This window comes from Strongylocentrotus purpuratus, unplaced genomic scaffold (genome assembly GCF_000002235.5).
Source record: "Strongylocentrotus purpuratus isolate Spur 01 unplaced genomic scaffold, Spur_5.0 spur5_contig_842, whole genome shotgun sequence".
NCBI classification, from domain to species: Eukaryota; Metazoa; Echinodermata; class Echinoidea; order Camarodonta; family Strongylocentrotidae; genus Strongylocentrotus; species Strongylocentrotus purpuratus.
In genome coordinates, this window is record NW_022145549.1 from 320,010 (window position 1) to 345,085 (window position 25,076).

The following is a 25,076-nucleotide window of genomic DNA, read 5'->3' on the forward strand; positions in this document are numbered from 1 at the left end:
CTTATTGCGAAATAATCGAATTGCTTTCAATGTGATTATATCGCATTTCACAGGAAGCAATTACAGCCGTCGGAGTGCGTACTTGAATATTTATATTTCAAAGATTTAACCAAGCGAAAATGATAATAAAGACAGCTAATTATGTTCAAGTGCACGTGCTACATATAGTGAGAAAATTATCAAAGAAGTATTTAATATCTTAATTTCTTGTTGAACAGCATGCGATGGAAACCGTTTTGGATGGGAGTGTGAACTTAAATGTGGTGCTGGAAATGCTCTACAAGCATGCAGTGGAAGCCAGGTGTGTCTACCCGATCCCTACGGATGCAACTGCCTGACTGGTTATACAGGAATATACTGCGATGAACGTAAGATACGTTAATTCTAAATAAATACGATCACAGTACTTTCAAAAGACAAACGTAAGGCAATCTAAATTCGCATGTCCATCACCCGTTTGCACGTGACAACATTACCATGACGTTTCACGTAAATCTGAATGTGATTTCTTTCGTGTCTATGTGTTACTAAAGTCTTAAAAACGAAACTTCGACGTAATGATTGCATCGTTAAATTCAATGAAACAAAATGTTTTTTGGTACCGCTGTTAAAAATCGAGGAGTATAATGTTTTGTTTTCTATATTTTCGCTGTCGGAAATCAAATATTAGTACTTTTCTAGGAAAGGTCGGTTTAGACCGCCAGCAAGATTATTCTATTCACAGATGGGATGTCCCCTAAATATTTTTTTTTTGTTAAATCAGATCTAATATCGTGATTTAAATCTTTGGAATTTCGACATGAAGGTTCGTTGTTGACTGCCAGCAAGATTACCAATGTGCATGCGGAATGACCTATTCTTATTCATTATTTTTCTATTCTTTACTGTCGTGAATGTCATTTCAGAATGTACTCCGGGTAAGTTTGGTGTTGACTGCCTTCAGGATTGCCACTGTGCAGAAGGGATGCCATGTGATGCCTTCACTGGAAGATGTGAGGGAGACTGTGACGATGGTTGGTCAGGAGAAGGGTGTCAAGGTATGCCTACTTACTTTCTTTGATGGACTTGCTGGTATATTATAATATAAAAATATATGTTTTGTAACCACTGGTCCTTCATGCTATGTACCTGGAATGTACAAATTGATTGCATTGAAAGGGTTGCTACGGTAACTTTGTGTAAGAATTTTACCAGTTCAAGAACAAAGTACGTTGCATAAAGTTTTGGCAAGATGTTGTGGTATCCATGTTGGTCAGTAATATCATCAATCGCGATTTTCCATTGGTGGGTATAACATTCGATACCTGTATATAAAGCTATGGTCACAAATCAGAGCAGCGACTGACCGATCAGTAGCCTGCTCGGTCGCTGCTGGAATTTAGGCATCGCCCAGTGATTGTTGGAGAAGTCGAGCAGGCTGTAGAGCCCCAGCGATGCCTGGGTGGTGACCTGTCGATTTCCCGTCGGTCGCCGGTCGATTTTAGGTAAAAACTGGGCGAAATCGCGGAGCTTTTTTCGCGCGGTGTCCCGGCAGTGACCGACCGGTGACCCTCCGATTGCCGGGCGGTCTCCCAACAGCCACCGGCTGATTTTAAAGAAATTGCCCGGCAGCCGGCCAGTGATTGGCGGGGCTCCAAAATACGCTCGGTGCCTGGCCGTTCGCCGCCCGGGCACCGAACTAATCTAGCGTTCGCCGCCGGGCAATTTAGGTCGAAAATCGAAGGCGCTAGGTCAAAGGCTGCCGACCGGTTTTGGACTCGCCGCCCAGTGACCGACTGATCTCCCGGTGGCGACCGGGCGGCGACCGGGCGGCGACTGCTCGACAGCGTTTGACCTAGGGGCTTCAATTTTTGACCTAAATCGCTCGACGGTGAACGCTCGATTAGGTCGGCTTCCGGGCGGCGACCGCCCGGTCGCCGAGCGTAGTCTGGGCGGCGAGTGAAAGTGGGTAGGCGTCAACCGAATTTTAACTTCGCGCTAAAACTTCATCAGCGACCGAGCTATGCCTTAAAAATGAGCGGTGCCTGAGCGGCCGCCGCTCGGTGGCCGGGCAAAATTGGCTAAAAACTCGCCGCTCGGCCGCCGAGCAGGCTACTTTTGGGTAATGTGACCATAGCGGGTAATACTGTCAGATCATTGGTCTGTTCATCCCTCAGTCGTCTTGTGGAACAGTGTCTGAACTACAAGACTAAGTAAATTGCATGATCTACTGCACTCCATACAATGTGTTCCGTACCTGCCCATGGGACAGCTTTAAACGTTCTTAGCTAGTCTATGTATTGAAAAGGAAATATGGAATTCTTTTTACCAAATTAGAATATGTGTGTGCAGACAAAGATTTCGCTGTCTTCCCATTTTAATCTTCTCCTTTGGTTATATCAGAAAAAATGAAACAGTATTTGTCATACTATATATTCGACATGGTTCGTCATAATGAAAGGTCAAAGGTGAAAATTATTGTGGTTTTGTCAGTATTGTGGACGTCTTTATAAGGTGCCTAGCTGGAATGCTCCCCGGGGAATTAAAAAAACGTGGATTAATAGAGTGTGGGCAAACTTGAATACCACATCCGGTTAATGATTATACGTAAAGCCTTTTACTAGAAAAATCTCAGATCTATGCATCCAAAATATTTGTATCGTTTATATTCATTATCATTGTGAATGTTTATACTATTATTATCATTGTTTTTTTAAATGTTATTATAATAATGATAAAATCTTTGAATCCACATACTATTTTTGCAGTTCCCCCTGTATGTACAGCCAGCTATACGGGAATAAATTGCACAGAGTTCTGTAACTGTCCAGAGTACTCGGAATGTGAGAAGGACTCTGGTTTCTGTACATCATCGGGAGGACAATGTGAGATTGGCTATGTTGCCGACTCTCCAGAGAGACCAGATGGATGTGCCACATGTAAGATATTATCCTTTACCTTAGTACGACAATAAAACGGAGATTAATAAGAATTAATGTAGAATATAACGGAGGCCTGTGCATTTCACATTGATGTACAACCGCTGATATTATTTGTTGTGTTATACATGAACTTAGAATAACCTTGCGAAACATTCAGTCTCCACGTATATACGGACATGACAAAAAGACTGCACTGATGCTTGGTAAAAGAGTATAATAAATATGGGATACTCCATACCTGCCAGTGTAGTGAGATACCTGCATAACCAAATCAAATTTTACAGGAAGGTCGGATCCTGAGGTTCCAGTGGTTTAGTTAGCTTTACCCCTCAATGAGCCAGGTAACATGTAATACCTAATGATAGTAAGCAAATAACTACCGTTGGTGAAGGTGATGGGACAAACTATCACTTCCGAGGCGATCTGGATGTAGCTATCTTTCCGAGGCGAAGCTGAGGAAAGATAGCGTATACATTCTGATCGACGAGGAGGTGATAGTTTGCCATCGCCTGAAACCAAAAGGTGATTATTTGCTTTATATTCCACATCTAAAACAATTTAAATACAAAAAGAAAAGGACGTGTATGCATCTACATAAAAGACACCATGCCCAAATTCACACCAAAAAGGTTAAACAGTAGTTTAACCCAACCCATTGAGGGAACGGTGCGCGCATGTGTTTGTTTTAATTGCGCTCATTGGTAATGCTCGCTTAATTACGCCTGTTTTATTGCGCTTTTGGATAATCTTCAGTGAAAGTGCGTTGCCCTTTGTAGATAGTACCTCTATCTTCAGTGAAAGTGCGTTGCACTGTGTAGATAGTAGTACTATCTACACAGTGTAACGAACTTTTTGCTTTTCCCATCAATAATGGGCGATCTATCTTTCATCACGTGATTTACTTTCGACCAATCGTAGAGCAAGATTCTTAGTATGTGGAATATAATAATATTTATACTCCAAAATGTACTTTAATAAAAATCCTAGTAAACTAATACCTATAAATGCAAATATTTGAACATGGAAACTGCTTTTCTTCCAATAATTTTTGCTCAATTTTGTTTCTACCCATCCGATTTGTTTACGTCTTTTAGTTGCTGGATGTTTTGAGTCTTGTTCTAAGACATGTCACTGTGCTGGTGGTGTCGAGGACTGTAACCAGGAGACCGGGACGTGCTCTCAAGGTACATGTCATCCACGATGGACGGGAGACAAATGTCAAACTGGTTAGTACTATATATCACTCTATCAATTTATAGTCTTCCACCTATGGTGTTGATTGCAGCATTTTTTTCACATATGTCTGTTCTCTGTCATTCTAGTATACCCTGGCAGTGTTATTCCACTCTATGGCTTAACCTTGCCCTCTTTGTTGGTGTTGGTATTCCTCTTGGTCTTTTACCTGCTACTTTTCCTTAAAAAAGATCCTAATCTTGAAGAGACTCTGATGTCTTGCACCGTAGCCAAGGTATTTCGCCATTCTATCTTTAACCACCGTTCCTATTAAGATATTTTTCAATAGTTCTAAACTAAGCCGGTGAGTGTCATTTGTATTCTCATTCAACTGTTAAGAAAAACTCGGCGCTCAATATAATGCGAGAAATGATATGCGTAAATTCCCTGAAAAGTAAATTAAAACAATTGGTTACAACATGAATTTCATCAAACAGTGCAAATTATGCTGATAGTTTGATCCTAAATGTTTCTTTAGATCAAAATGATGTAATCTAAAGGCCAATATATTTGGTTAAATATGTAATGGATTGTCCTATTAGTGACAGTTAAAAAAAAACAAGAAGCTTAACATCTAATCATTTTCTTTTTCAGTGATTTTATTTTTCATCCATAAATTTGTAGATTATGTATTGTACATATTTTTTTTCTTTGAAGATCGCTTTAGCGTTAGACGAGCAAAAACCAACCCGGGTATTGCAATTTTTTCCTGCACATTTGATACCGACACAAGTGGCAACATCCCCTCCACAAAGGCTACTGTAGGGGATTTCTCAATGGAAAACTGGGAAAACGCACAGGCCGTTGATACTGCTACTGATCAGTCTTCATTACAATCAAACTTTACGTTTTCCGTTAATGTCAACGGAAATCAACCCATCTACTGTTTAGTTGGCACATTAACAAGTGATATTGGATTTGCTTTTTTCAGGTTGCCACCACCTGAAACATTCGGTAAGTGCTTAAATGATGAATTTAACTTTAAAAATCTCATGATATATAAACAATTTATCAATTTATCAATTTTATGAAGAGGTATCATATTGGCTTCTGTCCAAGGGGATGCTAAGACCTCAGAGAAAGCGATATACATCTATCAAGAACCGCGTAGGTAATGTCCATTGGAATAACATAAGGACAAGTCAAGAAGAATGATTTCATCTGTGTTGTTCCACAAGTCCATATCAAATTTTGTGCAACATTTAAAGAAGTCACACACAATTTTCGAACAGAGTACCGGATTTTAAGTTCAAGAGTCATGTTTCATCTGGAATTTAGACTTTACTACCACTCAAATATCAAATTATTGAAGCTGCTATTATTTATTTAAGGGGAAGTAAGATTTACCGTTAAGTGTAAATAAACTGCATCATTAACATTTGTCATGTGTTCTTTTCAGTTCTCCCGGTCTTTAACAAGGCGCCTGAGGTAGCAGAACTAGGTTTCAACTATGTCATCATTGCTTGGGATTCTTGGAACGGAAACGTTGATGTTGGTGAGGGTCCAATTATTGGGTACCAGGTCTACGTTACTGCTTCAGATGGGAACGAAACAAATACGTTTATAACATCATCAGGTGTTCCGATGGAGATGGGATCCTCAGGGATTGCGTCCTTAAGGAAGAGAAGACGAGCAGATGAAGGGCCACTGATGTACAACGTAACTGGTCTGGGTGATGGCCAAGCATATGAGATTCAAATTTCAGCAGTTCGTGAGGGACTTAACGGTGAAGGAGAGAAAGGACCTGCTCTGAGGGTGATAACTCTCAAAATAGGTGAGTCCTTGGTGAACCGAAAGTTGCTCCGGCGACAATTGATTGGAATGTATTTCGTGGAAAGTATAGGGTTTGGACTTTTGGGCTTTAGGTTAGATTTTAGGATACGATTAGGATGACGTGTAGTAGATGTCTCAGATTGTGATCCGATATTTGCTTTGGGCTTTTTCCCCCTAAAAAGCAAGGAAGTGGATTTTAAGTCAAGTCTTGGGCTATGATTAGGGCCAGGTATAGTGTTGGGTCTTGGGTTGAAGTTGGAGCATTTGTCGTACAACCCAGTCCAATTGTTGTATAACCGAAAGAAATTGACGTATAAGCTTGGTATTGTACAACAGAGTGCACTTCTGGAGTTTCAGCTGGCTATGCCTTCGTTCGCAAAGGACGCGGTAACCGCGTTGAAAGAACTACCGCGACTGAATAGAACCACAAACGGCTGCGTTTTTTGTTTGTTTGTTTGTTGTTGTTGTTGTTTTTTATCACTGAGCCTGGCCTGCACTGAAAATGTAATTCAAAAGGTTTTGTGTTAAGTGTTGTTGTTTTTTAAATCTTTTATTGTAATGATTTTGTCTTTTTTGTGTTTTGCAATATAAGCGACTTAACACGCCGTGTGAACATGGCTGAATTAATATATTTAACTGCTCTTAAAAATACAGGCCATTCCGATGCATTTTGGTTTTATGTGCAAACAACATATACGCAACACGTACACAAAGCTTTCTTAAATTTCTGTGGAGAATAATTCATGAGATATCCGAGTTTTTCGATGACGCAATGTTGAGAAGAAGTCAGCAAGAAAATACCATTGGTCAAGAAATATACATAATAATTTTACACAATACTTCCAAACTATGCAGTCATTAGGCTACTAGTTAAAATTCAGAGCTCCATCCTCGTCATAGATTCTTATTGTTTGTTTCATTGTTAAATAGTAATAATAATATCTAAGATTGATACAGCGCTGGTCTACTGATACAGTTTCTAAGCGCTTTACAAAACAAAAGAAATTGAAATTACGGTTAAACTAAATATGTGGTAAGGATCAACAAGAAACGTGAAATAAACAATGTGCTTAATTTGGACGAATTACTCTACTAACAGTGTATAACAATAACATGATAATGAAAAATGCAATTAAAAATACTATAATTAAGTAACATAAAACAACCTGCAATAATTATGTACTTTGGATAATGAATAAATTACAAGAAGATAGGACATGTGGTTATAAATTCGGTATGAAGATGGGGTTACTTTGTGTTGAACAGATAAGTCTTAAGTCTACTTTTAAACATGTCAAGAGTTGGGGATTCACGGACAGAGATGGGGAGATTATTCCAGAGTTTAGGAGCACATACAGCACGATCACCACGAATGTCTTACAGATGCCCATGTTCATTCAAATTTGAATAGCTATTTGCTCCATTTTAGCAATTTTCTTAAGCAAACCTTCTAACTGCTAGACGCATGTGCCCATCCAAGCGTGAAAGGTAGAAAACTTGATCTTAATTGATGTTGGTGGAGCATCATTTCTTTCTCTTATTTCATACATTTCAATTAGCATTTTTTGAAAACAAAGGTGTGTACATATTTTTTGCTGAGTGTGTATCACCATAATCAGTATTATTATTATTATTATTATCATTATTAAAGCTTTTATCATTGTTATAATTCCTTTGATCATTATCATTATTGTTAGTATTGTTATCATTGTGGTCCGTGTGAACTAATCAATGAGATGTCCGGGCATTCCCATGATACAATGGAGACAAGAACTCGGTAAGAAAATATCGTTATTCGTTAAATGTCCCATATGTTCTACCAAATAATGTTTTAATGTTACACCTTATTTAATCCATAGCACCCCCTCCTGGCTCTTTTGCAATTGGCGCCATCGCTGGTGGGGCAGCAGGAGGACTAATCTTCCTTCTACTGCTTATTGTCATCATCGTCATCATTGTAGTACGGAGAAGAAGGTAAACACATTATTTAATAACAAATGTGTATGTCTGTAAACCCTTACTCACCTCGCATCTTGCATCCCCACAAGATCGCGAGGACTTTAAAGAAATCATATCATTGCGATGCTCACACATTTCACAATGTTGATGGTTGCCTTGTATTGATTTCTCTGCAGTCTGTGAGATCCTGATTCCTAGCGATAGGTACAGTCATTTAGATCATCTTGAAATCTAAGCTCAAAAACTACAAATTCAATCTAAATGTTCCATCATAGTCCAAAGTCACATCAGCTCAAAAACTTTTGAAAGAAACCCAAGAATCCCAAGATCCCATATAAGATACCCCTTTCCTACGTGGGAATCTGATTTTCTCCATTCATCTATTTATGTTTTGTGATTTTCCTCCCCTAACACTTTTACCGCTATTGTGTCTCTGGTAAAAAGCGCATTTAAGTATTCGATACCAATGTATATCATCATTATTATTATCAGTATTGCTATTATTATTATTATCATGATTACTATAATTTTGATGATTAGTAATAGTAGTAGTAGTGGACATTATACTCATCATCAGTACTATAGTTCCTATCATCATTGTCATTATCGTTATTGTCATTATATTGGACCACTTTGAAAAACAGCTTTTAACTAACAAGGGCAATCTATCCCATGTGTGGAAAATAAATACATTAAAAATCGTTATTATCATCACGACGATCGTCATTTTTATCATATATTCTTGTTTGTAGAAAACCACGCAACGAAGGCTCCAAACCGGTCACCTATAAGAATGATAACGATTATATCGGTGGCATATCCGGAGGTATGTCCATCACATTATCTTTTTCTGCACCGGTGACACTTTTCAGTTTAAAACACCACCTATCCCACGCACATTGAATTAGGTCCTACGCATAGGAGTAGGGGCGCCCTAACATCAATTCCTATGGACAATTCTCACTACCGCATAATGCATTGCGCCCGATTTTGTAGACGCACTAACTTCCGGTGATTCTATACACGTATTCCGAAATACTACGATATTCTAATAATTCATTATCTGCAATTCTTAATCTTTCTCGACAATAACAAACTTTGAAATATGCACAAGCAATAAGCATATTTATTAATTAAAAGTAATATACCAGAATTGGCAAATGTCAGTGCTCGGAGAAATTCTTTCCGAAAATACCTGGCACGCTGCAACACAAGTGCTTTTTTCACAAGCCACGATTGTGAGCTATTGTCAACTTTTAAGTGTTTCCCGTAATATACAGCAGGGTCATATATTTGAAGATACCGAAAGCCATGTTTAATGAATTTACATCATAGGAAATTTTGGCAGAACTACGTTTTCTCATTCTTGGTCCTATTGACGGTGAAGTGTGAGTCCAATACAGTGTGGCCCGTTTTGACCGGAAGTGCATGTGACAACAAAATCCCTGCGATAGAGAGTGCCACTAACGGTGGCTTCTTGTAAGCTATATGCAGTAGCGAGAATTGATAAGGAAATAAATACTCTAGCGTAGGACCAAATGGATCATAATTATTGTTCCGCCTCATCGAGAATAGTAAAGGTATCACACGGAAAGCATGATAGCCTATTGTTGCACCAATCGACCATTTTCTATTTTGGAGGGGGTTGGCGTGGCCCTATAATGTCACCAAATCCATTATAAATCGCACATCGCAGCTTTGGTCCTATAACGCACGTTAGTCTCATTATGTGTATGGAAAGGACCCGGTATTCAGTGTATCGAATGGCCATACAAGGGTTATATTATTCGTGGGGACACTGATATATGATTGTGAAACTAATATTCAATAAGAGATAACAAAATAGATGCCAAACGTAGTGTAAGCTTCTACCAACACATTAGTAGGTAAGCTTTCATCTACTCCTGTGGACTTTCTCAAGTCAAATGATTATTAACAGAGTTTCCTGCTGTCTGCATGCTGCCTCGAGATCATGAGATTGAAGACAGGTAATAATAAATAGCAACAGTCTTTATTCAGTGAAGGATTGGTCTTTTTTATCCAAATGGATTCTTTTAACTTCCTTGACAAGAAGTTGTTTCAAAGTCAATAGAACGGGCCTCATCCCATCCAATGATGTGTCCATTGTTATGGGCGTGTTCTGCTACTGCTGAATGAGATAGAGTGTTCAATCTGAGGACTCTTTTGTGTTCTTTCAATCGACCTTCAGTGTTCTACCTGTTTCTCCGAAATAGGAGTTGTCAAAAATACATTATTATTATATAGGTATAATCGGGCACGTATCTACAGGGGGGGGGGGGGCACGTGCTCCTAAAAAAATGTCCAAGATCGGTTGAACTTTTTTAGACCCCTCCCCAGGACGTCGATCGATTACATGTATGTGCCCACCCCCCCCCCCCCAAACATCATATTCTGTCTACGGCCCTGGGTATAATTCCGCCTAGCAATATACTGCAGTCTAGCCTAGTTATGGTTTCGTTGTTTGTAACAATTGCAAGTTATGCATGTCAGCTAGGTACAGCCTTTGCAACCACCTTCTCGCCATTTCAAACATATCCAAATATGTAACTCGAAATTCAGGTACATCAAAGTCTACTCCAACCGTGACACCGAGGAAACCGATGGTCCTACAAAAAGCATCCACCATGCCTGAACCACCATTGGCTCAAAACGGTTTGGACGAGGTTGATGTACCAAAATCCAGTAGGTCGGAGGAATGGCCAAAGGAGCGTCGCCCGATACCCCTCTCACAGTTTGCTACCCTCGTTCAGAAGAATAGACACACAGACGTGTTCTACGAGGAATTCCTTGTAAGTATTTCTCTTTTACTCCTATCGTATTCAGGTTTCTTGTTGCGTTTGTTTCTCCTGAATATCCACATGCTCACTATGTTGAAGGCTTAGAAGAACTTGATGATAATACTGTGGCTGGTCTTTCGATCAGCCTTTCCGTATGACTAACTTTTACCATGTTTACATAATTTAGCAACCACACAAAAGAACGAAACATTGAGAACAAAAAATGATACTAATTATGAATCGACACTAACGGGACAATACAGTTACACTTAACTGTCATAATGCCCTACCTGGGAAGTCCTAAGTGAAATCAGCCTTTTGAACCGGAAATGGCTTCCTTTTTAGGCGCAAATAACTCAATCGCAAAGATCAACTTAAAAGTGCAAAGGGCAATAATACGTAATCCATTATAGGGTATAACAATTTACCATTGAATTGATTTCTCGAAAGTATGTATAATCGTGTAAGTCTGTAAGATGTATTACGTAAAATCAAATACTCTCGATAAAATCCATCTCATTTGATCTGCAGTAAGTATGCAATGTATGACTACGAAAACGTTGTAATTGAATCTTTCCCAACACAGTGCTTACCAGGCGCAAATATCTTCCCACAAACCGTTGCGAAAAAGCAGGTCAATTTTGAGAAGAACAGATACAAGAACATCCTGCCATGTAAGTTCTCTCATCATACATATGACACTTCAATTCACTTTCTGTCTAGGTAATGAGGCATTGTTTCAAAAAACCCTCATAAGGACAAGTTCGCCGACTTCCCATTGGTACGCGTAAATACTTTTCAGTGTAACTTATGTCGGTGATAAATGTGTGCTTAAACCAAGTCCGTGAAGCGACGTCAACGTTCCCAGTTATCGATTATGCTATCAAGAATACAGATATACCCTCGTTCTTGTGAATTAATCTGATGAACCTTTATCTATTTTCGTATCTATAATATTTGCATTATCTTTCAGAGATAAATTCAACATTTTATTTTAGATGGATAATATATGACAAATGTGACCGGTCTATAAGAGTATATATATATATTTGCCATGCGTGTAATTTCGTTTTTTAATACCGAAATATGAGGAAATGTGAAAATATATATCCCTCTTTAAACTTCACCATAGATGATTTCTCAAGGGTTAAGCTGGCAATCATCAACAACGACCCGGATTCAGATTACATCAATGCTTCTTACATACCGGTAAATAGTTACATGGAAGAACAGGACCATTTTAAAAATGGTTCTGAAATGGGCTATCCAACCGTTTGTCTATACTTTACACATTTACTTACTTTCTTATCGTTTGAAATGTGTTTTATATGTATGTTTTTTTAAAACTTGTATGTATATATGGATTTCGGAAATAAAAACAAACAAACAACAAACAAACAAACACCCTTTAAAAGACATTCTGAGAGATAAGTATTGCTTGTTGTCTTATTTCCCCCGTACTGTTTTTACAATGAAATTGTGTCTTAGCCTAGCTCTTTCTCATCTAACAGGATATTCTGTTTGCAATATAGTTGTTTCCTTTTCTCTTTTTTAACAATTTTTCCCGATGAGATCTTTCGAATCCAGCGTGAATACATTGCCTTTTCAATACATATTTGCTTCTATTTGTTTCTTTCTCTCTCTCCCTCTATGCCCTTCAGAGCTTTGGAAATCAGCGTGCGTACATTGCGTCACAAGGTAAAGTTATCACACTCCGCCGCTGTCTTTGTTTTTTTCGAGGGGGGGGGGGGAACTGTTTGCATACATTTTTTTTATAATAAAGCATTATAACGATAATAACTCACAGCATTTGTTTGGCGCCATTTCTCACTAAAAACATTCAAAGGCGCAGGCTGCTGCAATGAAGACCTTATTTTTACATTTGCCAAAAAAGTAGGTTTTTGAGACACAATTTGACGTTTTCTAGACTGCCAATCTCACGAAGGGATGAAGGAGTGAGTTTAGTAAACGAGGAGCAATGGATGAGAAGTCATGGTCCCCATATCCTTGAGATTTGATTTTCATTTCATGTATTTTATTTATTTGTCCAATATACGTTTTGACATGGATATTTGTTGCGCTCACATGTACATATAAGGCTCAAACATAGTTCACAGTAAACAGAAATTGTTTAAAAAAACAAGGATATATTTTGTTGACGCCTGGTTGATGACAAAATAACATTCATACACAATTTTGATTAACGTTTGGTAAGCCTTCTTTTGTTTCCATAATATAAGATTAGCTGTCTTATGAATAAAGGGATTCACATCACAATATTTTGATAATGATGCAGTCCTGTTGTTTTGATTAATGTATATCTCCGCTCTTTTATAAAGGACCAAAGAATGAATCGATGGATGATTTCTGGCGGATGGTGTGGCAAGAGAATGTGAAAACAATAGCCATGGTGACCAAACTCCAAGAGGGAAACAAGGTGGGTAGTTGTTATTTATCTAGTTATCACGATATGGTTAAAATCAAGATCCGTCGTTTTCAAAGACTAATAAGTTCTTCGTTTAATCTTAGGTGCCGTATTTATCATTGTGTGTGTACGCGAATGTGCGTGATTGTGAGCCTGTGTGTGCGTGTGTGTGTGTGTGTTGTGTGTGTGTGTGCACATGAGAGGATGAGTGAGTTGCAGATGGTAGTCGTTTTGTTTGAGGTTGGGTAGTAAGCGATAGGGTATGATTGTTTCATATTATAACTGATTTCACTCTTTTAAAAAATCGTAAGTTTTGAAGAATTATTTGAAATGTTTTGAATTAAAGTGAAGTGTGTGTGTGTGTGTGTTATGTGAGGCTTAATGTGCGTGTTTTTATGATAGATTACATTATCTATATTCCTTATTTTTTACTCTCAGTTAATGTGTTTGAATATGTACATTTTTATTTTTATTTGTAATTGCTCTAATCAATGGATGTTAATAATATTAGTTTTATCACATTATCAACCAGATTAAATGCCGTCAATACTGGCCGCAGTCGACCTCTGTAAACTTTGGGGACTTCTTAGTGGCATTGGATTCTGTCGCAAATTGTACCGGAGGATTAAAGCGAACACTGTTCTTGACGAAGGTACGTAGCGACATACATCCTTCTTTTTTCCATTCGTGCTCCCTTATTCGTCAGCTTTCTGCTATAAAGGACACTGTCAACATGAATTCTTAATGGCTATAATGTCCTTTTAGCAGTGAGGTGATGCGTTCATAGATTTCATGAATGTTTTTTTCCCCGGGGAGGGGGGGGGGGGGTTAAAGAGAATGTTCATGTATTAATTTGTGTTATTTTAAACTTTGACACGTCAAAATCAGGACCCATATAACGTATGTCTACTGTAAATAGGTAAACAAATACCCTCGATAGCAACATAGTTATCAATGAGTTCGGGGCTATGTTGCTTTTATCTCTGCCCGTTTATGTATTTTCAAAGGGATACTTATCTGGTCCACGGATACACAATGATCCCACTGATCCGACCATCATGATTTGTCAGAGAAATCAGAGATATCAGTAAAGTTATTTCTCGAAAGTCTGTGAAATAAAAATGCCTTTCTTTCAGGGGGCGAACACCAGGGTTGTAAGCCAATATCACTTCACGGAGTGGCCACTCCAAGCAGTTCCTAACAGCACATCTACTCTGCTGAAGTTTATCTCTGAGGTGCGGAAGGACCATGGACTAAATAGCTCTCCACTCCTGGTTCATTGCAGGTCACTATACATTTCATGCATAGGTCGTTATACAAATTAGCCATTCAAAATTGTACTCCAACCCCCCCCCCCCCACCATAATGACATATTTGTATATAATAATTGTTTACTTATGTTTATATATATGTAAGTTTAATAATTATACGGATAATAAAGAAGAAAAAAAAACTATTACCCCTTCACACCCAACCCCCCCCCCCCCACAAAAAAGGAAACCAAAATAAATGAATCCATGAATAAATCAGATTAAACGAATACAAACGAATAATTATTTGTTTTTAAAGAGCAAAATTTCGATTCCTATTATAGCGTATCCGGACACCTACCCCTTGGACATCCATCCCCGGATAACTACCCCCAGTCAACTACCCCCTAGGACAACTACCCCCAGGACAACTACCCCCTAGGACAACGACCCCCTTGACAACTACCTCCGACAACTACCTCATAGCTTAGTTAAACGGGGGATAGTTGTCCTGGCTAGAGGATGGTTGTCATAGGGGTAGTTGTCTGTGGGGTAGTTGTCCGGGTGTAGTTGAGGGGGGGGGTAGTTGTCCAAGGAGGTAGTTGTCCGGGGGTAGGTGTCCTAGGGGGTAGTTGGCTGGGGTGGTTATCCGGGGTTGGATGTCCAGGGGGTAGGTGTCCTAGAACCCTATTATAAACCTGATGCCTTTACGTTGCAAACTTAAAACTAATTTAAAATTCGAGAATTGGTAAAGCGATTTTATTGCGAAAGAAACTATCTAGAACTAATTGGGGAATTTTATTTCGTAGCACATTATAAATTGATGTACATTCTGTAACGTTTTGAAATGATAAAAGTGAAAAGAAAATGACTCATTAATGAAAGCCTCCTCAAAGACTGCACACATAAATGAGCACATTGTACTAAACGTGCATGGGGAATGAAAGCTTTGATAAAACTTTGCAGTTATTTTCTCGTCATATTTAGAACAAAAAGCGTACGAGGGCAAACCTTTCAGGGCGATTTTATTACTATGATACTCATGATATGATTTGTGCTATACAAGAACGAAATATTGCTATCATTGTTAAATGAGATATCTCTCAAACAATATTTTTCATTTTTAACCGGAAGTCTATTTTCGTTCTATTGACATTTTATCGTGCTGTTTTCGTCCACCATTTGTCCCTTCAGTGCTGGCGTTGGACGGACGGGTGTACTGTTGAGTATAGACAGTGTCGTAGCTGAAGCGAAGAGAACCAAGGAGGTCGATATCTTCGGTTATGTGTCAAAGATGAGACAAAACCGACCTTACATGGTGCAAACAAAGGTAGAATATAACGTACTAAAATTTTACTTTCTTATTTCTACAGGGATATATGTTACAAGTCACATATAGATATGAGTTATGATAGAGGTGTCGTGGTCTTGTGGATACATAACCAAACTTGGAATCATATGGGTCTTGGTTCCAATCCCATCGCGACACCGCTGCTCTAGTGTATTATTTCTACATTTGGCAATCTCAACTCCTGTGTCATAAATGGATACCTGGCAGGAACCCATTCGTTTAAAGATACAATGTCCCATTTGCAGGCCAAAAATGAAAAGTTAAATTCCAACTGCATTTGAAAGATAATACTAATTTAGAACTTCCCTAAAAAAGGTGGCTTGAAATGTCTTCAAGTGGGAAAATAACAACTATTAGTTGTCAATTCGACTTTAGGGCTATAGAGCCCAAAAGTAATAGTCTTGATTTTCAGACAATTGTACCGAATGGTCATACGTTTTATGCTGCGCAAAGATTCAATCAGTTTAATCTTGGCCATCACAAGAAGTGGGTTATTGATGTAGACAAATGCTCATGTACCCTTTACAACTCTTTTCATGTATGTTATTACCAAAGAAGAAAAAAGCCAGTCAGTCACTCAATAGTGTCTGACAGTGAAGTCTAGTAAGTAAACGGGTTTCCTTGCATAATTTGAATATGAGGACACTGCTAACGTTTAAATTTCACAGATAGGACATACATGACATATTCATAATTCCTGTAAAGTTCTACGGAATTTGAGGTTGGCTGCAAAGAGGGACATAGTACCTTTAAAGCTTTGAGCGTCTGAGGGCAGCTGGGCTGTAATCAGTGTAATAAAACTATCATGCAGGCGCCATGAATATCCCCGTGGGTGGATCCCCCTTTGATTGTTTGCTTCTATATGATCCCCCTTTAATTATTCACATATTCAAGCACGCATCTCGTCATACTGTATATATTTTTTAATTAAAGGAGCAATATACATTTGTGTACGTGGCCGTGCTCGAAGCTTTGTTCTCCGAAGATACCAGGATCCAGGCTTCCCACTTCGACTCCACCCTGATGAATCTTCAAGAAGTTCCTAGAAACAGCAAAAGAAGATGCACACTGTTGTCTATACAGTTTGAGGTAAAATGTACTCTTTCCCCGGTGAAGGCTATTTTAACGGCCCAAATTCCCAAGAATCCGCAGTTCTGCTTGAATGCAAATTAAGCTTGTTAATATTCTATTCCAGGTAAAAGAAATATGTAAGATATAAAGTTCATCTCCGATCAAGGTTATAGTGACAGAATCTCTCTGAAGCAATCGGGAAGGCTGGGTTAAGTATGCTCAAGAATCGGTATACCCGGTGAAGTGTTTTTGTTTTATTGAGTTAAGGGGATTTTGGATACCTCAAAAACACTATTTTCTTTACAACCTGACAGAAGTTGCACTGACACTTGTATCCATAGGTAGAATTGTAATACCAATGCAGTTGTCCATGGTCATTCTGTAGCAAATTATTAACTCCAATATTGGACCAGACACTGAACCACACCTGTACAGCCCGATCCCTAAACCTAACATAGTTAAAACCCAACTGCAAACTTATCCTATATCCCCAACGAGATAAAGCCTTGAACAAAGTAATTTAAAGGAGCCAAGTTCAGGTCGCCATGGCAAACCTATATGTTAATATCTATCTCCATTTTGTGCTTTGTAGAACATGATGGTCGTTTGTCCTGATCCTCCAGCCTCGTTGATCAGAACTGCTACGAAGACAGAAAATCGTTCGAAGAGCCGTTACACCAACAGCCTTCCAAGTAAACAAACATTGTAATTGTTCATGTAGCGTTTAAATTTCACCCATTCGATGCTTTATAACTTATAAAAGGTCTTCACTTGTTCAGGAATCCAAACATGGTATAATTACATGCAATTTTAGAGATGGGGGTGATCTTCACTAGAGGGGGGCGGGGGTGTTAATATATTTATGTTAAATTAATCCTCTTGTGCCGAACAGCACTCATGGTAAATAAAGGGTTAATTCCATATTGTTTTATTAATTTTCCACCTTTATTTCCAATATATCAACAAACAAACAACCAGTGGACAGGAACCGAGTCATCCTTCAGTCTAGGGGCTCTTCAGATTCGGACTTCGTCAACGCGAGCTTCGTGAAGGTTAGTCTACCAATAGCACCGCGTCGGAGGTCTAGACTAAATATTCTACATACAACGATTGGTATACACTTTGGTTAAAATCAACAAATGATTTTAAATTTAATCTACAGTTTTAAACTTTATTTAAACTTCCCCAAAACACGTCTATTGCCCGTTGGTTCGTAATGAACAACGCGATTTAATTCAGGGGTTCAGATAAACCAACTTCGTGAATTCTGGCAATTCTTTGCAGAATTACTATAATTTTGTTTGTTGAAGGGTACCTACGACACATCGAAATTACGATGTGATAATTTACAATGGTAACATATAGAATATCAAATGACATATATGTTTGAGGAGCGTGTGTTTCTTTGAGAGAAAGTGGGAGCGTGTGTTGGTGTGTGTTTTAAAGTGTTTACACAATTTGTTTAGGTCATTCTACAGTAACTCTCTTCTTATTTATTCATTACCAATGCATACCAACTGGTTTGGTTTTGTCGTCGTTCGTACAGGGTATTCGACACAGGTTCATCACCACCAGATGCCGATGCCGAACACCGTAGCTGATTTCTGGGCCATGGTCATCGACTACCATCCCTCCATCATCGTCATGCTCAACGATGATGATAAAAGTAACGAGGTAAGAAATGTGGAATAATACGAGATTTGTTCACAATGATTATAGTACCAATATTTCTACTACTAATTATAATGATAAAAATAAAGACAGTAATGATAGTGAAAATAACAACAACAAACGTAATAATGATAATAATAATCATCATGATAATAATAATAATGACAGCAATAATGACAATAAGGATAATAATAATTCTGTGCTGTTACTCCAGAGGGCCGATTCTTACACCCCAACACTAATGCCAGGTACTAAATTGACACCTGGTGGTGGAGAGTGGCTAATGTGCATCAATGTCTTACATGACACCTCCACCAAGTTTCATTTTACCTCCATACTGGAGACGGGAGAAGAGACACTGAATTAAAACATAATGTGAAATATCTTACGGGAGATATTTATAGACATCTAGGAAGGGAAGATCGATAATAAACGGGGGATAGACTAAGAATAAGACACTTTGGATACACTTTTTCCGTATGGACAGATAAAGGTCATTCTATAAAAAAAAACTGTAAAACCGTTCAACTGTTGAAAACGGGTTCATTAAAATGTATTTACTTAATATGTGCCGACGGCACATTCTATAATGTACAGGTGAAAGTATTCTTTTAAGAGGACAAACAAAAGGTATTCATGGGGCACCATCATCACTTTGAAATTAATTATTTTAAAATGCACAAAGTGGGACGTCTCCACTTGAAAAGGATCTATGGATATGTTTGTCATTTGTACAAGTGCTCAAAAGTGGCATATATTGGTGAGGCTGTGTGTCAGACTTATAAATAGCTTACAAAACATATGAAATGATAAGGAAGGCTCAAGATAGAGAGAGCTGGAGAAAGAACTAACAATATGGCTCTAGTGTGGACTTGCCGTGGTAGAACTTCCGAGAGAGAAATCATTATAATTGAAGAAAATGTTTGATATTTTTAAAGTATATTTATTAGCCTAAGGCCACACCTCAATCCTAATTTGTCGTGATCGATGTGTTTTCTTAACTCCTTCATAGAGCTGTGCACGATACTGGTCTGACAAGGGTGTAACAACCTTCGGATCTGTCTCTGTCACCACGCTGTCTGTCTCAGAGAGAAGAGGATTCATCGAGAGAGAGATAGAGGTTACTCAGAACAACCCAAAGGTAAATATTCCCCCCCCCCCCCATTGTTGTAATCGTAAAGTTAACTCATAAATTGAAACATTCCTTAATATGAATGTATTCATTTTTGTTCACAACTTGCAATGCATTTCAATTGACAACAGTTCAATTTGGTAAAAATATTAATAATCTGGCCTCAATTATAACTGTAAGAAGGTTTACGATGAGAATAAAAGGCAAGATATATAAGACTTATAGTAGAACAGCGATAACATAATCACGATTAAGAACATAAATAATCATGATACGGAAGATGCGTGGTGTGAAGAACACAAGTGAGCTCATGGAAAGGTTGGGTCTGGAAAAAACTGCGGTGGAAGTGGTAAAGAGAAGTGGATTGAGATGGATGAGTCATGTGTTAGGGAGGGGAGATGATGAACCTGTGAAAGGAGCGTTGGATCAAGAAGTGGACGGCATAAGAGGAAAAAGAAGACCGAATATGTAATGGAAAGGTCTGGTGAAAAAAATAAAGCAGAGTGGTTGTTAATAATGAGGAGGATGCTCGAGACAAGAAGAGGCGGTGAAATCATGGCGCTAAAGTCAGTAACCCCCCCCCCCCCCGCCCCCACCATAAGAGAGAAAATGCTGAATTTAATAATGATAATGATAACGAAAATCTAGAAAAAGCTCAGACAGATAAAACATGATGAAAATAATTAGCATTCTATTTCATTTACCAGTTGTTCATGGATCGTGAATACCGCCAAGTAAAAAGTAAACAAACAATACAGTACTGCTAACCGATCGGCATATCAATTGCCACACCGAACGGGGGCAAACTATAAAGTTGGGCTGCAAAGCAAAGCATACGGATCCCCGACCGGGCCGCGTCATTTTTTTCTGCGGCACAGATTGGGGCTTAAACCCTAACCCTAACCCTAACCCTAAACTGTCCCATAGGCTCAACACGCACCTAACCCCAATCTGTGCCGCCGATAAAAATAACGCGACCGGGCCTATCCATGGTTGAAAGGCCCTGATCATTAAACAAAGTGCAATGAATATATCATAACAAGACAGAAATAGAGTATAAGTAAGACCCCGAACTGGATTAACTTCGTACAGATTAAAACATTGAAGTACAAAATACCATGTTGAATACGTATACAAAGACGTTATTACTAGGATCATTATTTCTTATACAAGGCTCGCCATGTTGTAAAGCAGTATCAGTTCATCTACTGGCCTACTAAGGCAGAGGAACGAAGGGACCGCGCGCCTTATCTTCTGAATCTTATGACAGAAGTGGAGGACAGTTTTAGTGGAGTTGCAGAGGGGTTTCCTGTCCTGGTTCACTGCCTGTAAGTTAAGAACCATTAGTATAAACATTACTGTTTAGTATACATTTCTTCGATGTCTTTCTTCTACAATGGGGAGTTTCCCAATTTCTTTTTTAACCTTTATACCAGAACCCACCCTTTTCTAACAATGATGCCGGTCTATTGAATAGTTGTATTTTGTTAAAGTACGAACATAGTAGTTCGTACAGGTGTGTTACTTACATCCACACGGGTCCTCCATTTAACTGAGGGACGGGATGTTTTCCACTGTAAGACCTTTCTCCACTTCTTTGCCTCGTGGTCAGTTAACGCGTCATCCCATTCTCTTAACATGATCACAAAGACTTTCATGAAGTTAACAGAAGAAAAGTTTCAATATTAATATGGTTTTCTCTTCAGACTGCATATTATGTCATTGCCATTTTCGCCCATTTAAAACGTGACGATAATGATATTCACTATGAACATGACGGACAAAGAAAGCGGACAAAAATATACAGTTCCTCAGGTCGACAAAGGGACATCCCTTCACTGCTATTATGTTAAAATGTGTTTTAAAACAGGTGTCACATGCATATTCACCTGTTCTACACAGTTTTACATAATAGCAGTGAAGGGATGTTCCTTTGTTACCTGAGGAACTGTATATTTTGTCCGCTTTCTTTGTCCGTCATGTTCATAGTGATTGTTTCCATTTTGTTAAAGTCTTTGCGATAATATTTAGTCTTATTTTTTTCTCTTTCAATACATAGGAACGGAGTGGGTCGAACAGGTGTATTCTGTACCATGCTTGAGTGCATCGCACAGATAAACGAAGAGGACGCTGTTGATGTCTTCCAAACGGTCAAGATGCTGCGAAATGAGAGGATGCACTTCGTAGAAACCGAGGTATTAGCAGATCACCAGATCATATTGCTGTGTGTGGGGGGGGGGGGGGGGGGGGGGGGGGGGGGAGGGTCGGAACGGATCTACCGATATTAAGCAGAAAGATTAACCAAAAGCGAACAAAAATGTGTGTCCTCAGGTCCTTCTGGTAGAATTGTCTACTACTGCGGTTGTCAAGGGTTTGTGTCACATGCATAATTGGTATATGCCCAATATGCAAGTATGACTATGTTGTCATAATCATTGCCATGATATCATACAATGTGATACATATGACATGATATGATAGCTTATAATATGAAGTAAAATTAGGCCTGTGCGATTTATTACGACAAAATGGTGTGATTTTCACACATTTTCACTTTCATCTTGTTTAATGTAGGAAGAATTGGCATTCATCTACGAGTTGATTAAAGAGTATCTGTCTGCCGACGAGTACGAAATACTGTCAGTCCCGATCGAAGACGAACATACCTATGGGAGCGTCGACTCTAGCTAGATCTGCCCCCCCCCCGGCTCCAGCGGGCGAGAGCGTGTACGAAATAGAGCAAATCCAAGATGGCGCCGATGAGGGAATCTCGCATGGAAACCTAGCTGAAAGAGACTTTATTGTGGACGTAGCGCCTCCTGCAGCTGAGGGAGATAACGCACAAGGGGATGCTGTTTATGAAGTTGTCAAATACCAGCAGTAAAAATACGAGAATGATCAGGTTTTTCATGAGGATACCAATTAGTTTGTATTATAACTGTTTATATGCTTGTGTATTTATCTATATATTTCGTTTTTGCTGCTTTTTTATTCTTACCAAATTGGTGAAATGTGCCACCCTGTATGAATATCAGAAATAAATAAATAAATAAAAATGTACTCGCGAACTGGTGAAAAAGAATTGTGAACAAAGTTATGAACTCAAGATTATGCTTTTTTCTCTCCTTTGCCCCCTAAATCCGCCATGCCCATATCATGATCTTTCTAAAGTTTGTTGCGATCATAATAAATCCTTAAAATACACAAAAAGGTTAAAATCTGTGGTTTACAAAGTGTGTAGTTGGGACGATTCCTTTTTTCAGTGAGAAAGGTATATGTTTTGTTTTTGTTGATCAATAAGTGTCCATAAAAAGGCATAAGTGTCAATAAGTGTCAATAACTGTGCATAAGTGTCCACAAGTTTCCATAAGTGTCAATAAGTGTTCTTGATTAATTAACTCTACTTAGGCAATATCGGGTTATTTGATAGGCCTAATATAAAACTCTCGTTTTCTGCGACCTTTGATATGCTGAAACATGCAGCTGAGTTTCATACTGGTGTGCTCGCTGTCTGTTTGTATGATAAATGTATCTTTCATTGTAATGTAGTTACATTTTGTCCTTCAATTATTCATTTATGTTTTGTATATTCATCATTCTTTGAACTTTGTGTAGAGATATTATCTTTTGTTATATCTGTATTTATATTGAATGAACAGATTATCAATAATTAAAACAGGAAAACAAACGATAAATTCTGTTCCTGTCATTTCCATGCAATTTCAGAAATGTTTTTGTATCATTCTGTACATTATTTATGGAGCTATTTATTTTTGTTAAATTAAATATGTATATATTTTGACAACAATTAGTTAAAGAACATTATGTTCATGAATCGCCATGTAATCAGAGATTGTCATTGTTGGTATATGTACCGTGTAATAACTGTATTAAGTATTAAGATTTTTTTAAACGATGTTTATAGAAATGTGATTAGGTTCAACATATTAACAGTAATTCGAATATGATTGTAAAACTATTCAAGTTAAATTCATGACGAATTTTAAGTCGAATGAAGTCACTTGAAAATATTTGGTTATGCACTTAAGAAATTATTGGTCTACATAATTATGAAAGTACGCTGTATGCCTTATGTGTTTCCCGTATGAGCATAATAGTTTGCCATCTAATCAATTATTACAAATAATAGTTGACATGGGGGGTGTTTCACAAAGATCCTAAGTAGAACTTAACTCTAAGTTGGACTTAGATATTATGGACAGCCATTGGAGTCTTAAAATGAAATATATTAAAAAGCAGAAATTCAAGTATTTTAGACTTTTTATAAATTCCACATCCAGAACATGAAATCTCCTTGATGATAGAAAATATGAATGATTTGAATAACAATTAATGCCTTTCAATATAACTTTTACAAAATATTTTCAAAGATGCTAATGGCTTTCCATAATTTTTAAGTCCAACTTAGAGATAAGTTCAACTTAGGATCTTTGTGAAACACCCCCTGGAGTAGAAGATCAAGTTTAAGAAAAGGAAACCTTAGACCTTAGACTAGCTTTCTTTGTTAAACCCAAGCATGGGTTTGAATTCGAGCATTTTGTGGATCCTGACATGAGGTGTTAAACGCAACTGCTGTACGTTATCACACAATGTGGAGCAACAGGGTATGAAACGATGAAACGGTTGGCTCAAGACCGACGAACTTGGAGAGAAACTTGGAGAGACACTTGATATAGAATTTTGAATGGGCCACTGAACCTGTCATAAACTGACAGATCACTATTGATGATGTACGTCTATGCCCATTTTAGGTCGGGTCTTGCGGGAGAAGAATATAATAATCATTATGATAACATTACATCTAAATTAATCCTTTCATTGGTGAGAATAGCGATAGAGCAAACTTGAAAACGATGTCAGTTGGGAAAGTATTCACCTTGTCCTCATTCATGACGATCTTGCATGGAACACATTTTTATTTCTAATCTTGCAGAATTAATTTGATTCTGCTTCATACATAAAACATAATTTTAATAATTTATTCTACATATGTAATTCATCCAAGGTAATTTGAAAATGGATGATAATACTGATCTTTAATGTATTTGTCTATATATGGAATCTTTTGGTTAAATGTGATTGTGGTCCAGTTTCTTAGTAGCTGATTTGGCTAAGGAGAGAATTCGTATTTCCATAGGCCGATATGCGTGCGTACACCCTTTATTCTTGTAGAATTAATACAATATGTTTCATGTTACTTTATCAAGTTGGAATTACTCCATTTACAAGAAAATTATTCGGTAGTTGCAACACAGACAAGATGTGTAGAAACAGAAAATATGGATGTTTCAGTTGATATATTCATGAAACGATATTTTTTTTCTTACAGTAAGAAGTTTATATCAATAAACAGTTTCTTATACGAAATATGGCAATTTCGTTGTGTGTATTAAAGTTGCGTGTTATATTGTCATAATATCTTTATGATTGAAAATGTTAATGAAGTATGAAAATTACATTTCCACTTCTGT

General features: G+C 38.0%; 2 protein-coding genes across 2 annotated transcripts; both read left to right on the plus strand.

The window, feature by feature from the left end:
* The first annotated feature begins 1,010 nt into the window (after nt 1-1,010).
* Nucleotides 1,011-21,774, plus strand: LOC105437842 (receptor-type tyrosine-protein phosphatase F). Its single transcript, XM_030989214.1, has 22 exons — nt 1,011-1,071; nt 2,748-2,918; nt 4,016-4,147; nt 4,812-5,108; nt 5,554-5,928; nt 7,787-7,901; nt 8,639-8,712; nt 10,467-10,696; nt 11,271-11,358; nt 11,817-11,893; nt 12,346-12,382; nt 13,024-13,121; nt 13,642-13,761; nt 14,246-14,394; nt 15,554-15,689; nt 16,644-16,799; nt 17,374-17,473; nt 17,760-17,833; nt 18,328-18,455; nt 19,465-19,593; nt 20,758-20,912; nt 21,644-21,774. Exons 1-19 carry the CDS (start codon nt 1,011-1,013, stop codon nt 18,376-18,378), a joined length of 2,541 nt encoding a protein of 846 aa, XP_030845074.1. The 3' UTR covers nt 18,379-18,455; nt 19,465-19,593; nt 20,758-20,912; nt 21,644-21,774.
* On the plus strand, nt 18,393-22,275 carry LOC115925431 (receptor-type tyrosine-protein phosphatase alpha-like). The gene is made up of 5 exons (XM_030989225.1): nt 18,393-18,455; nt 19,465-19,593; nt 20,779-20,912; nt 21,644-21,779; nt 22,159-22,275. The coding sequence occupies exons 1-5, from the start codon at nt 18,393-18,395 to the stop codon at nt 22,273-22,275; spliced, it is 579 nt and encodes a 192-aa protein (XP_030845085.1).
* Nucleotides 22,276-25,076: the final 2,801 nt, after the last annotated feature.

What these genes read in the sequence shown, in the direction of transcription:
- LOC105437842 (XM_030989214.1), top strand. Translation starts at nt 1,011, where the DNA reads ATGGTTGGTCAGGAGAAGGGTGTCAAGGTATGCCTACTTACTTTCTTT. An exon ending in TCAATGCTTCTTACATACCG is followed by an intron (nt 11,894 to 12,345) that starts GTAAATAGTTAC and finishes TATGCCCTTCAG; the next exon opens with AGCTTTGGAAATCAGCGTGC. An exon ending in TGTTGTCTATACAGTTTGAG is followed by an intron (nt 16,800 to 17,373) that starts GTAAAATGTACT and finishes TGTGCTTTGTAG; the next exon opens with AACATGATGGTCGTTTGTCC.
- LOC115925431 (XM_030989225.1), top strand. Translation starts at nt 18,393, where the DNA reads ATGGTCATCGACTACCATCCCTCCATCATCGTCATGCTCAACGATGAT. An exon ending in ATGATGATAAAAGTAACGAG is followed by an intron (nt 18,456 to 19,464) that starts GTAAGAAATGTG and finishes ACTCCTTCATAG; the next exon opens with AGCTGTGCACGATACTGGTC. An exon ending in TTACTCAGAACAACCCAAAG is followed by an intron (nt 19,594 to 20,778) that starts GTAAATATTCCC and finishes GTTGTAAAGCAG; the next exon opens with TATCAGTTCATCTACTGGCC.